Source organism: Podarcis raffonei, chromosome 6 (genome assembly GCF_027172205.1).
Source record: "Podarcis raffonei isolate rPodRaf1 chromosome 6, rPodRaf1.pri, whole genome shotgun sequence".
Lineage (NCBI taxonomy): Eukaryota > Metazoa > Chordata > Lepidosauria > Squamata > Lacertidae > Podarcis > Podarcis raffonei.
In genome coordinates this window covers 60,482,806-60,496,817 of record NC_070607.1, presented here as the reverse complement: position 1 = coordinate 60,496,817, position 14,012 = coordinate 60,482,806, and the positions used below count along the sequence as shown (strand labels likewise).

Here is a 14,012-nt window from a genome sequence, read left to right as displayed (position 1 = left end):
AAACCATGATGCAGGAGAAAAGGTTGCGCGTCATATCAGCGTTCTGTGAATACGAAACTAACATGAAACTGTGGCAATCTCACATGAGGCCAGTTTGATTAATGCTTTCTCTTTCATGAAAACTAGAGCTAGAAATTGTCGCTAATAATATGTTTTTTAATCCAACCACAAAGCAGGAGATAAACAAATACATAGATTACGTTATACTAGAAAAATGGAAATGCAAACATGCTGTGTTGGAGGAAATTGTTTGAGTGTTCAGTTCTCACCTTTTGGTCCCATATGTTCAGACATCCAGAACTGAGCAGAATGCTTAAGGTTATTATAAACCTTTCTGCTTCTGAGAAACTTCAATGACCTACAAATGTATACAATGACCTACAGATGTTTATAGAAAGGCACTGTCTCAAACAGCTAGGTGCTGGAGATGTAATGCTGGAAATGCCTTGTTGACACATGACAAGGGCATGCGCAGTAATATATTCTTTTTAGTCTCACATTGTTGACACATCAATTTTATACTGGTAAAACCCTTGATATTTGCAGGTGTTCATTTATTTTAAAACTATATTCCAAAGGGGATTAAAGGCTGGACAACAAAAGTGGACTTTGTGGGCTATTATGGTAGCTAAGAGATTTATATATATATATTGCTACAAGGAGAAATACCCACTGTCTATTACACAGTGTTCTAATGAACTCACTGCCCTGGCTGCATCCAACATATTTCACATATATGTCAATTCTGCGTGGATACCTATTTTGGTATCTGGCAAGCTTATATTAATTTATATGATTCATTTAAGATTCATGAACTTATGGTTCCTGTGTCTGCAATGTGAATTGTTCGTTGTTTACTGCTATTAGTAGTATTAACTGTAGATTGTCTTTCTTTCTTTCTTTCTTTCTTTCTTTCTTTCTTTCTATTTCATTTTCCCCTTTCTCTTCTTCTACTTTACTTGTTAAATTTACAAATAAGAAATATTTTTTAATAAATCATTCAAATAAGAGGCAGCTTTTGGAGTATTCCAATCACCAGTCTTTCAACAGTATTTATTTTATGTAAGCACTGGTGATTGACCACAGCGGTGCCTTCCAAAACATTTAAGCAAGCCAACCATGTCACAGACCAGAAAACTGTCACACAAGGCAGTGTGTACAAAGGAAAACATTTATCTGCATCAGCCTTCAGCTATTGCAATATATTTCCAGAGTACATCAAACATAAAAATGCAACTGAACACATAAAATTGCCAGATAAAAAATTATCCAAGTTGAGATTCAGAGATCACCATAGTGGCCTTTAATGCCAGCTGTTAGAAATTTTGCAGCATATGAATTTCCAAACAGTTTCCAAACTGTGTAGAATAGCTGTTGGGAAAGACTTGGTAAATAGCCTTGAAATCTGCCATTCTCACTGAGTCCAGTATCACACCTACTTTGATATGCATAACCCATAAAAGAGGATAGGTATAATTCAACACATTCCGTTAGATCAAAAATAACGATGGAGAGAAAGAAGTGTGGGACAGTAGCCAGGTTAAAAACATTGCACAATGATTATCTAAATTACTATTTATATCCATTCAGAGATAATGTGAAAAATTCAATTCACATTTGTTTTCATATTGGGCAAGACTCCAGCAAATATAGAAAACTGCTTCCTCCCCACCCCCCATCTAGCCCAGCATTGTCCACTCTGAGTGGCAGAAGTCTTCCATCACATGTTACATGGTCTTTTAAACTCAATGTAGAACCTGAAATCTTCTGCATGCAAAACAGATGTTCTACCTATGGTCCGTCCATCAATATGGAAAGAGTAGTGCACATTTTTTGATTTATGATGTACTGACTTACTCTCCTCTGCAGCCTCTGGCCCAGTGGTGGCGAACCTATGGCACGTGTACCATAGAGGGCACTCAGAGCCCTCTCTGTGGGCATGCACGCCTTCGCCCCAGCAGGGCCGTAGCTTCCGTGCTGGGGGAGGAGGAGGAGAGGAGGGCTCGTGCATACCATCCAAAGCCTGCAGCACCAGGGCTTGGTGAGCATCGAGGGGCTGAGCAGGCATTGATCTTTGATGTGCCAGGGCCTCCTGCCAGTCTGTTTTTCCTACTCGGGAGTGAGCCATCTTGAGTTCAGCAGGGCTTAACTCCCAGGTCAGTAAGCATATAAAGACGGCAACCTAAGAAGGGACTGCTGGGTTTACATGTTCGCTGGGCTTTCCCGTGGAAGCCAACAGAGAAATTCATTCCGTGGAGGCTGCGATCAAACAGCAGCCAAAGAAATGGCTAATAATAATAATAATAATAATAATAATAATATATTATGATTTATACCCCATTATAAATAATATAATATTATAAATAATATATTATAAAAATAAATAAATAAATAAATAAAAATAATATATTATAAATAATATAATATTTATTTATATTAAATAAATATAAATAAATATTTATTTATTTATATTTGTATGTGCACATGCAGATGATCATTATTATCTCATATTAAAAATTGGAAGAGGGTGGCTCTTAGTACAGCCCTCCAGTGTACACTAGTGGCCAGAATTGTGGAACCTTCTGGGGAAAATGTATTTCAGAGGTTTGATGGCTCTTAACACCACTTTGTTTTGGAGTAATAGCAGTGCATACCCTGAAACATTTTGTGAATTTAACAAGAGAAGAAATTCGTTGTATTTATTTTTCCCAATTGGAACTGTATTTATTTTTCCCCGGTGGTGATTTTCCTGAGTCAAAATGAAAGTACCCCTAAACATTTATTTTTTTTAGAAAAAAAGCACTAAGTTATACCATAAAATTATATACCAATGAAAATATAATTTAATGAAGGATTATTTATTACAACAGCAGTCATAAAGAAGAAACGTGAAACGCAGAGGAAAATTGAGATATACAGGTTAAATTGCCATGTTGGCACTTTGCGATAAATAAGTGGGTTTTGGGTTGCAGTTTGGGCACTCGGTCTCTAAAAGGTTCGCTATCACTGCTCTGGCCCATAGTTTTTCAAAGCCATGGATCATGGCCAATCGTACTTTTAAGAATATGAATAGAATTTAGGTATTGTTTATAACTATCTTATTTTAAAACGTTGGGACAAAAAAATAGAAAATGCTAGTGCAGTTGTATATGAAAAAGAAACCCAGTCATTATAGCAATCGAGATTCCATATTTGCTGATTAACAGCACAGATTTAAAATCTTAAAATATCAAATCTTAAAATCCAGTCTGAATGATTACTAATGCCATTATAACTGCCATTAATAAAGCAAAATATGCGAGAAAGCTTTCCTATAGACCAGTCATGCATTTATATAATATCATACTCCGAGACTAAAGGGCTTGTCCATCATGCAGCAGAGTTTAGGCATGCTTAAGACCAGTGAAATCAATAGGTTTAAGTGACAGAAATTTCACATTGAAGCTACAGTATTTATGGCCCATGGCTGTTTCAGAGTTTTATTGACTATATCAATTAGCATCTTGAATTGTAAGTAAAAATATTAGAACTTGTGAAGTGAGGTGAAGGCAGCAGTAGTAACAGCGCTCCTCTTGCCACTATGGTCCGCTTTCCTGGTTTATATGAGTGTGCAGACCGAATCCCTTTTCCCCTACCCATGTAATTTTCCACCCCTTTTGATTCTTCATTACACAATAGTCCACCACTGCAAGTATATAAAATACACAATTCCCTCAAGAGACTTTAAAAAGACCATTTTAAGATAGAATATGATAGAGAAGCAGTTTTAATGACACATTCTGAGAGGCAATCCAGTTACCCCCAAGTATAATGCTATATGTGCTGACATCAAGAAAAGGAATCTGGGAAAGAGAGAACACGTGCTATAAGCAAAGCAAATCAAATCAAATCCATGCTGAAATATTACTGGAATCAACCACCAATTTTATTTTTTTTAAAAAATTCAGATTCTACAAATGTAAATTACATTCTACAAATGTAAATTTCCTCCCCCACCCACTGCAGACATTTCCCAGCCCACCCACTGCACCCAGCCCAGACATTTCATGGAAGAATGGAAGAATTGCCTTACTAAATAAAACTCAGCAGTGACCAGCCAGTGGCCTCTGGAAGCTCACAAGCATGACAGCCAGGTGGTGGTCATCCCTTCTTGGTTGTCGCCAGCATCTACTAGGCTAGGTGCATCTGCCTCTAGATATTACAGAGGGCCCACCTAGCTATCGCATCTCAAATCTATTGACAGATGTTGACATACTTATGCAAAAACTGTCTGCAAAGCACAATTATAGTCTCCCATTCACTTCAGGAGCACTTTGTACTTGCCTGTGGCATTTGTTCCAAACATAACATTTGAAAGGATGCCAGTAGGAGTTTCTCCTAGCCGTCCAAAGTACATATTGACAGCAGAACAGTGCTGTTTTCCCAAAGTCCTGTGATTATATTATAATTGTCAGTACATTTAGGATTGCAGCTTCTACTGAACTACACTGGAGCAGCTTCTAAGCAAACATATGTAGGATTGTACTGCCTGCACTGTGAGTTTGCGAGGGCCTGGAACAGGGTGTGCATTCTGAGGGGAGGGTGCTTGAAAGATGTGGCTGGGAGGGAGACAGAGTAAGGAGGACTCACAGATAATCAAGCATGCCAGTGGTTTGGGTGGGGGGAGAAGAGGACATGGCTGGAGGGGGTGGGTCAGATGGAGACTTACAGATACATGTGTTATGTTGCTTGCACTAACCACCTTCCCACCTGTGGTATCACTGGAAGCTGTGCCCAATGGACTGCTGTTGTTGTTACTGAATGCTAGGCTGGTTCATTATAAGACCGTGCTGATCCATTATCTTATTGTGAATAAACAGGCTGATCTAGTCTGTATAATTGAGATGGGTGGGGGTGTCCCTAGCCTCACATGGTTGTGCCCACTTGGGCACTCTGCGCAGCTTCAGTTCTGACCAGAGGGTTGGGGAGTGGGAGACATTTGCCATGGTTCATAGAAGTTAACTGTCCTTTACTAGGAAACCTCTCTGCATAGGAGCTGCACTGCATCTGGTGTGGGGTCATTGTCAAGGCAGGAGTTGGGAGCATGTTAGCAATAACTCAAAGTGTGTCTGTGAAGTTAACTGGTGAGCACCACAACTGTTCCCAGCAGGTCTTGCCCCAATGAGGCAAGTGCAAGGACCGAAGGTCCCCTCCTTCCCTCTGCTCTCTAAGACTCCTTTGCCTTCAGGTCCTTCCCAAGCAATCTAAGGCTCCTTCGACTTGTCTTTCTTTGTCCAGGGAGGAGGGGAGCTGGTCACAGCAAGAGGGGGGCACTCCCTGGCTTCTTCAGCAGCCACCACCAATCTACCTCTTGGCCTCCCTCCTCTTCAGCTTCCACTCTAATTCTGACTCTGCCACAGCCTCTTCCTGCTCACTAAACCCTGTTACCTCTTCAGCTTTCAGCACCTCCTCCTCCTGGTCTGCTCCCTCTTCTCTCTGACCACTCATTGTCGTCCCATCACCATTTCCTTGGTCTGAGCCTTCTTCCCTTGGGGGTTCCCCAGCTGGTGCCTCCCACTACTCGTCTGCATTCAGCCAGTCCATGACAGTCATGGAGGCAGGCTGGGAATGCTCTTGGTGTACCACCTACCTTTACAGCCTCCCTTACTGAGCTGGTCTCCAGACTGCCTCCAGTGTGGTTTTGGAAGAACCACCCAGGTCTCTTGTCCTGGGTGACTTCAGCGTGCGTGCTGCGAATGCCACGAGGCCAGCCCAAGATTTCTTGGCCTCCATGGCAGCCATGGGACTGTCTCATACCATATGGTTATCTGGCCAATGCACAGAGCAGATGTACCCTTGATCTAGCCCTTGCTCCCAGTAGAGAGAGGGGTGGTCTGGATAGAGTGGAGTGCCTTACCATGTTGTTGTGGTGAGACCACTTCCAGGTGAAGTTTGGACTTTTGGTGGCAGTCTTACCTTGTAGCAGTGGGGCACCAATTCAGATGGTCCAACCCCAGAGACCAGTGGAACCTCGTAGGTTCCTCAGTGTTGAACAGGGATAGTCTGGTCATAGTGAAAACAACCCAGAGCAGAACTATGCAGTGCTCAACAATACAGAAAAACACACACATATATATTTAGAAAAGTGCAAAAATTTAAAAGTGTCAGGAATAATTTTTGCAGTTGAAGTAGGTGATATATTAAACCCATTGGGATTTTAGCTGCATCTCCTTAGCAAACATGAAATGAACAGAATATATTGTTTTACAGTTAATCTCTTGTGTTATTTTTGTCTGGTTAATCCTTATTTGCATTGAGATATATATGGGGATTTTACATAGTTGGGGAAAACCTTTACGCTTTTCAGAGATGTGTTTTAAAAATCTGAAATTGATTTGCCTACCAGTTGTGGCAGTTTAACAGGAAAAAAAACAATTTAATTGGGTTTTCAGAGATTTAAATAATGAAAGGTCATTTTCTCCCTTACAATAAGGACATTTACCTAAAATTTAGGAACTAAAGGAACAAAATACCATGATAAATGAGAAAAGCACCTTTTTGTGTTTCCATCATACTGTAATTAACACAGCACAATCTTTCCTTTCTCCTTTCCTACATTTAAATTTACAAGAAGGAAATTATGTAAAAAGATAGAAGGAAGGGGTCTTGGCAATTCTTTTTCTATTTAAAAAAAACTTTTTATGGGAAGAGGTTGACCTTTTGGTTAATTTGAGTACCATATCCTGCGAAATGAGGAAGGAAGCTGGATGGTATAAATTAGGAGCCAATCAAGGTGATGGGCATTCAGATCTGGCTTTTTGCCTCTTGCAAATTGAGCTGAACCACAAAGGAAATCTGTGAAGGCATGAACTCTCTCAGAGCCTTTACTCTTCTGTCCCTGGTGCTCAACCTCGAGAGTGCACAGGGCCATCTCTCCGAAAGCAGCTGTAAGCGTTTTGCAGACATCCTGCCTCACAAGCTCCGAGAGTTGCGGGTCACGTTTCATGAGATTAGAGATTATTTTGTGAGTATGACGATTCTTTCTTCCTCTAGCAGCTTCTATTGCATCCAGAGTTTAGGAAGAGTGGAGGGAAAAGGCTTTGCTTCTTTTTGTATAGCAATTGAAAACGCTTAACATAGCTTACTGTGCTATTTGTTTTTCCATGTTTTGATTTAAAAAAAAAAAATGTTTTCAGTTGACGTGTTTTAAGCAGCTTAAAAAAATAGTGTTGTATTGTTTTATTATTTTTCTGTTTGCCATTCTGGACACTTTTGGGAAGAAAGGTGAGATAGACATTTAATAAAATAAATACTTGCTGATAAGTACAAGAGATGCATTGCTTGGGACACAAACCACCAAGAAGTTCTCCTGTGCAAACCCCAACAAAATGAATGGGATTCAGTGAATTTTTTGATGGATTATGCCTTTCATTTCAAATGCTGTCTAATGAAATTATGTGAACAGTTGTGATTGAAACTGACAAGAAAAACTCATTTTCTGATTTTGGGAAGGGGAGAAAGCTTGTTAGGAACCAAAATGTTTCTGAGGGGGTCTGAGTAACATTTATGTTATTCTATGTTACCATGAATGTCCAGATATTTGGAGAAAGTTGATATGCATGTGTGAAGGACAACAATAACAGATGAAATGTATGAATAGCTGAAACTCTATATCCATTGCCCCTTTTTTAGACATGCTTGAGAGAAGGCTGGTGATTACATTTAAGTGTATGTTGCTTTCACTGGTGTATTTCTGAGCTTTTAGATAGCCATACATTTGAAATCATTCACAAAAGTTTAGGCATATACAAAGGTTAGGCATATACTATAATGTATATATATCCTGTGCAATTAAAAGCTTGCTGTAACAATATTTGTCATAGCTATTATCCACCAGTGGATTCAGTAGAGAGGGAATACCCTCAGATAAGAAGTTGCATCAAATCTGAATGCTCACAAGTAAAAGAAACTGGGCGATACTAGATGCTCTAAACTCTTTGCTGATAAGTGGGGTCAAACTTATCTGAGTCTTCTTCATTGCATACTCTTACAGCAAGCCAAAGATGATGAGCTAGAGATCATGTTGTTAAAAGAGGATCTACTGGAAGATTTCAAGGTGAGATTTCAATTGTCTTCACGCTATTTGGAAATTAGTCCGTGCTGATCTATGGGGTCATGGAAAGATGTTTCTTAGCAGAAATAACCTACGAGACCAATGTTTTAGACATCATGTCAGGCAGGAGGGTCTTTCTTATATCATAAACCGTCCGGTGATCTTCGGATGAAGGGTTGAATAGAAATAACAACAATTCACAATAATGTGAATCTGCCAGTGTATGTGTGTTGAGAGCTAGAAGATGCTGTTTTGAAATGCATGTTATTATATGCATTTGTGTTCTAAGTCTGTACTGTTAAAATCCTTGACTGCACCTCATCTCCCTTAACTCCCACTTTCCATTTCCACATACAGTACTTACTTGTGAGGAACTTGTAGGGGAAATTGCAACAGTGCCAACCCTATAACAGTCAGCATTACTGTATAATATTTAGGTTGTTGGAAGCCTGACTAAGAAAAGCAGTATTCAGTGTACCTTTGCCTGAAAAAACAGTTCTGAACAAACTATCCCAAGAAGTCATTCCCTTTCAAAAGGGTTGAGGTTACATGGGGCTTTGTTCAGTTAATGCATAGTATGATCTAATGAATAGACAATAGAAGCAAGAAATATCTACTAGGACTGGCCAAAGTCCAGCATAACTCAGGGGAGTTATTATCTCACTTATAGCAGCACTTCTTCTTTTGATCTTAAAGAGCAGGGGAGTTCAGGTCTCTTGTCAACTGGGAGTAATCAAGCAATCAGGAGCTAACTGAGGCTTTCTCTGTGTTCTTATATTTTTAGGGATAATAGTTTTAATGATGTTATAGTTAATTTACATGTATCAATATTTTTTTTATTGCCATGTGCTATGATGGAGCAATGGAAAGACATTATAGAAAATTTACTGAAATAAATAAGTTGGCAGTCTATGGAGTCACAATTTTTATTTGTATTATTATTTTATTATTTTTTGCATCAGTTTCCAAGTATGTCATGTGCGTGTTTGGGGAGGGTTTATCTTGGCTTATCAAGTAGCACAAGGAAACTCTGAAGTAAGAAAACATTGTTTACAGTGACAGAATTGTCATATGTGTACATCGTAATCCATGGAACAAAAGTCATAATGAGCCATCTTATTTCTGAAATGCCTTATTCATGCGCTCTTACCATTATTATTGTCTCCTCTTCCTTTAGGGGTACTTGGGCTGTCAGTCAGTGGCAGAAATGATACAGTTTTATCTGGAAGTTGTTTTGCCCAACGTAACCACTGGCAGCGCCATTCAGCGGACTGTAGACTTTCTTGGAGAGAGGCTGCTGGATCTGAGACAGACAATCAAGCGCTGTGTAAGTCGGCCCACTTCCTTTCCTAGGCCACCTGCCATGCTCCCGAGCAAAACTGCAGTTTCCTGCCTCTGTGGAACTGTTCAAGAGGAGTGAAATATGGCATCCAATGGTGCTTAGACCCTAGAACCAAACAGCATGTTCATTATGCAAAGTTAGTGCTCTACAAAATAGGACTACATTCTAAAGTGCAATATATTACTTTGAAAGATAAAAGAATAGTTTCCACTTCTATTTGTAAAAAGTGTTGTGGGGACAGAAAATATAACCCAGAACATGGGTCTCCAGCTGTTTTTTGGACTACAGTTCCCATAATCCCTGAGCACTGGTCCTGCTAGCTAGGGAAGGTGGGAGACCCAAGTTTGGGAAACTCTGTATTAGAGATTTCAAAAATGTAGGCTTTGCCAAGGTGCCTTCACCATTTCTTCAGGTGTCAGAGTCAGTGTTATGTATATTCTGGGCTACAAAAAAGATAAAAATGTCTCCTCCCAGGTAATCACAATTTTGTCCCAAGAAAAGCTTAATCCATAATATGTATAAATTACGCATCGTAAGCATATGATAAACTTTGCTTATTTTGCCAAATTAATTTTGTTACTGCTATTTAAGCAAATGCAAAAAGTCATTCACGGCACGTCAGATACTAGAAATCCAGCACAGCCTGTCCTCTAGATTTAAAGTTTCACTATGCATAACTTACACTGTTTCAAACAGAACTTCACAACCTTCAGGTATAGAAGCTAAATTAAATTCAAGATTCTTTCTGTACTCGATTCTGCACCCAGTAACAATTTCTGCACACAACTGTAGGATGCACGTGGTCTTTGACATAGCTGTATTCATTAAGCACAGTGTTGTAGTTCCTTCAGGAATGAGGTTACCTTCTCTATAATGGTGACCTCATAAGCAGATTAATAAAGCACAGAGATAGATTATTATGTATGGGACTGCACAAACTGACTATTTTATCATACAGCCTGTGGATAAATATATAAGTTAAGTGCTGATGTCTTCTTTCATAAACCTTACGTAAAATTCTTACCTAATAGCTGCTGCTTCTACAAAGGCACAACTACAGATGACAGAGCAATTCAGTGCCACATCCTAACATTACTTTGCTGTGGTGTCCTCACTGTGTCATCTGGTCACAGTATGACTCAGAAAACAAGCACGCAAGGCCACAAGGAAACCCTCTGTGCTTAGCAGAGTTGCAAGAGGAAACTCTCCTCTCAAAGCTCTTTTCTAGGACTAAGGGGTATTCATGAACTTACTCATCAGAGTTGGGCTGGACCTTTGCCAAGTATAGAGCTGTAGGGAAAGGCATTTGCACTGAAACAAAGCAGAAGTTACCCTCTTCAATCTTCCGTGGTGCTTGGCTTTGGATTGTGGTGCACATCCCCACCAGGCCAAAGATGTTTCCTGCTTGTTCCGTGTTGCCTGGATGAGCATCCCCAGTGGAACACATCTGTATCCCTTGCATAGACAGCAGCTGATTGCATGGGTGGCTCTTCTTTGCACTGATGGCTCTTCCTTGCTGAATCAGGCCAATGCGCAGTAGAGCTCTTAGGATTTTCAAGGATAACCAGAAGAAAGCCACTGAATTCACGATTCTTCTGCTTCCTCTTTTCAGCATAGGTTCTTCATCTGTGAAAAGGAGAGCAAAACAATAAGGAACATCAAAGAAACCTATGAAAAGGTAGGTTCCTATATCACATGGCTAAACACCCTTGTTTAGAGGCTTTGCACAGTACATCAAAGAGCCAAAACAATTAGTGTGTGAGAGTCGTGCATCCTCTTGCCACTCTTCTGGATTAATACATACACTGTAGATTGGATTTACATTTTCAATTAATTCTGTGGCTTGCCAGTTTAAAAACATTTAAAACCTGAGAAGACTAGCACTGTCAAGTGGAGGTTAAGGAGCGGGAGCAAGCTCACTTCATGGTGCAGGGAATGCAACTTTGTATTTGCACCCAGGCTTTTAGGTGTTCTTCTGGGCATGCAATGTACACCCTTGGGCAGGTTGCCACTGGCTACAATAAACACACACACAAACCAGTTGTAGGTGGTACTTAATGTTTTATTTTCCAACTCCATCAGCGAAGCTGAAAATGCTATATTCTACTGTCTGGAGCGAGCATTCAGTTTCAAACAACTTTCTTTCATTTTGTTTCATCCAAGTAATGTCCAAGGGATGCCTATGCTGTTACAAATGAGGACTTGCTTCCTTTTACGTTAAGAATGCTGTTAAAAATTGTCCTGAAGTCCAAGTTGTAGTTTCAAAGCAGCTTCCTTCTGTGACCTACCGGTATATCCTGCACTGATCCAGTAATGTCTGTAAATAGGAATCGTGTAGGTTGCTTGATTGAGATAGATTCTTCTTACGCTAGCAATTTGTGTTAATTGTCCCAAATGATGCACTCAGAAACCTTTAAATAACAGTGATTTTTCATCTATTACTCCATTTGTTCAAGTGGCATGTTTACTTAGTCTTTTGTTTCACTGGAGACCCTCTTTTAAAAACAATTATTCTCCTTTGTTCCCTTCTTCAAGCCAGAATGGAATAAAGACAGGGAAATGAAGGCTAGGCTTCACACAATGGTGCAGAGCTGTGTTGTCACAGGGAGGGGCTGGCAGTCTTGCTCTGTCAGCCCATCGCCTTCCCAGTCCTGTTCCCCATACTTGCCTCTCCTTCTTGCAAAGTATCACTTCAATCCTGGTCAACAGCGTTCAAAATTCTGTCACATGCCAAATCTCCAGAGTAGAATAAAGATGATGGGGAAATGCATGCATGTTTATCTTGCAATAACTATTATTCCTTCAGTTTGTAATTAATTATCCCTCCTCTTCCTTTCCAGCTGCAAGGCAAAGGCATCTATAAAGCAATGGGAGAGTTTGACATTTTCATTAACTACATTGAAGAATACCTGGCAATGAAGATGAAAAAATGAAACTTTTTTTCCCACTCAGGACAACTAACTTTTGTAACTGTAACTGGAATATATTTTGCAAAGGTTTTACAAGAAATCAGTATTACACAATACTATATATTTTTAACTTAAACTTATTTATTAACACAGATACCTCAGCTTTTGTCAGTGTTATACATTTTTATAAAGGAAAAGCTATAACGTAATTTATTGACCTGTTTTTGCTTCTCCTTCTCCTTTTTACATAGCGTGTTTTTGTCCTTTTAGTTTTCTCTTAGCTTAGGAATGCTCCAAATTGTAGCATTCAAGGAAATGCTTTTTAGGAAGTGAGAAATTGTGAGAAGTAGATTCTAAATCTTTATTATGTTTGAGTCAGCATTTTGGATTTAAATGTGAGCACCATGATCCAAAGACTTCAAACAGGTTGCTAATTTCAGCAAGGGGACTGTCTGCTGTACAATATTAAGTACATCTGAGCATGTCAGTTTCCATTTCAGGTCAGATGTTAACAACTGATACTTTGAAAGTACAGCCACCAGGCTGCTAGCTGAAACCCGTCATTGGGAACACATCCCACCAGGGCTTAAAGACCCTCACCAGCTCTTGGTCCACATCCAAGCACAATTCAAAGTGTTGGTGTTTACCTTTAAAGCAAGGGTAGCTAACCTGTAGCTTTCCAGATGTTTTAGACTACAACTCCTACAGCATGCACAGCAGTCAGAGACAATGGGATTTGGAAGCATTTGGAAGGGTACAGCTTGGCAGCCCCTATTTGCCCATGCACTGAGACCTGTTTTGGAGTATCTCTTCAAGGTGCCCCAACATTTGAGGCAAGATGGGTAGCAACTGTAAAGAAAGGTTTCTTGGTTGAGGGCACCCAAGTTACAGAGTTCTCAGCTCAGGGAGGCTAATTCATTGCATATACCGGCTTTTTATACTTCCAGAGATTGGGTGATTTTTTTTTAATTATTTCAGGTTTTTTCATCACTGATATATTTTTATTTCTGCTGAATTGCTTTTAATGCTGCCTTTGTTTTGTTTTTAATAATTCATTGTTTTTATTGGACTTTTCACAGTATTTTGATGGCAATGCCCTTCTGAAAAAAATGAAGGATAGAGTGGGGAAGTTTGTAAATAAATAAATAGGTCAAACAAGGACAAACATGCACTGAAATTTTTTAAAATTTAATATCGTTGTTTGCTCGTGCAAAAATAATACCTGTCTCTGCGAGCACTAGTACATGACTTCTGGTACATTTTATTGCCTGTGCTAGCAATGCATCAAATCACAATATGCTCGTGCATTTCTGTGGATCTGGGTTACAGTTGCCTTGACAAATGTGAGACTGTTACTGCCATTGATTTTGCATTTGTTTTTTTTAAACAGGAACTAAATGTTTTTTTTCTGCATCAGAATGATTTTTAACCTCAAAGTAGATGATTAAGCATGTTTGCTTTTTTGTTATGTAAGCTTATAAGGAAATGTGAAAGCTCTTGTTTACGTCCAACACACTCTGATGTCATTAGGCACACCATGATGAACAATAAAAATAAAGTAAAACAAAAAACAAAAAATCTCAGCTCCTGACACTTATTCATTCTTAACTTGCTGTTATATGGAAAGGTTAGGAAGAATGAAACTTGGAATAAGAATATGAAAAGGTTG

The 14,012-nt window shown here is 39.4% G+C and overlaps 1 protein-coding gene across 1 annotated transcript; it reads left to right on the top strand.

Moving 5' to 3' along the window:
* Nucleotides 1-5,640: 5,640 nt before the first annotated feature.
* Nucleotides 5,641-13,434, top strand: IL10 (interleukin 10). Its single transcript, XM_053393381.1, has 5 exons — nt 5,641-7,003; nt 8,033-8,095; nt 9,270-9,419; nt 11,047-11,112; nt 12,275-13,434. Exons 1-5 carry the CDS (start codon nt 6,845-6,847, stop codon nt 12,365-12,367), a joined length of 531 nt encoding a protein of 176 aa, XP_053249356.1. The 5' UTR covers nt 5,641-6,844; the 3' UTR covers nt 12,368-13,434.
* The last annotated feature ends 578 nt before the right edge of the window (nt 13,435-14,012 follow it).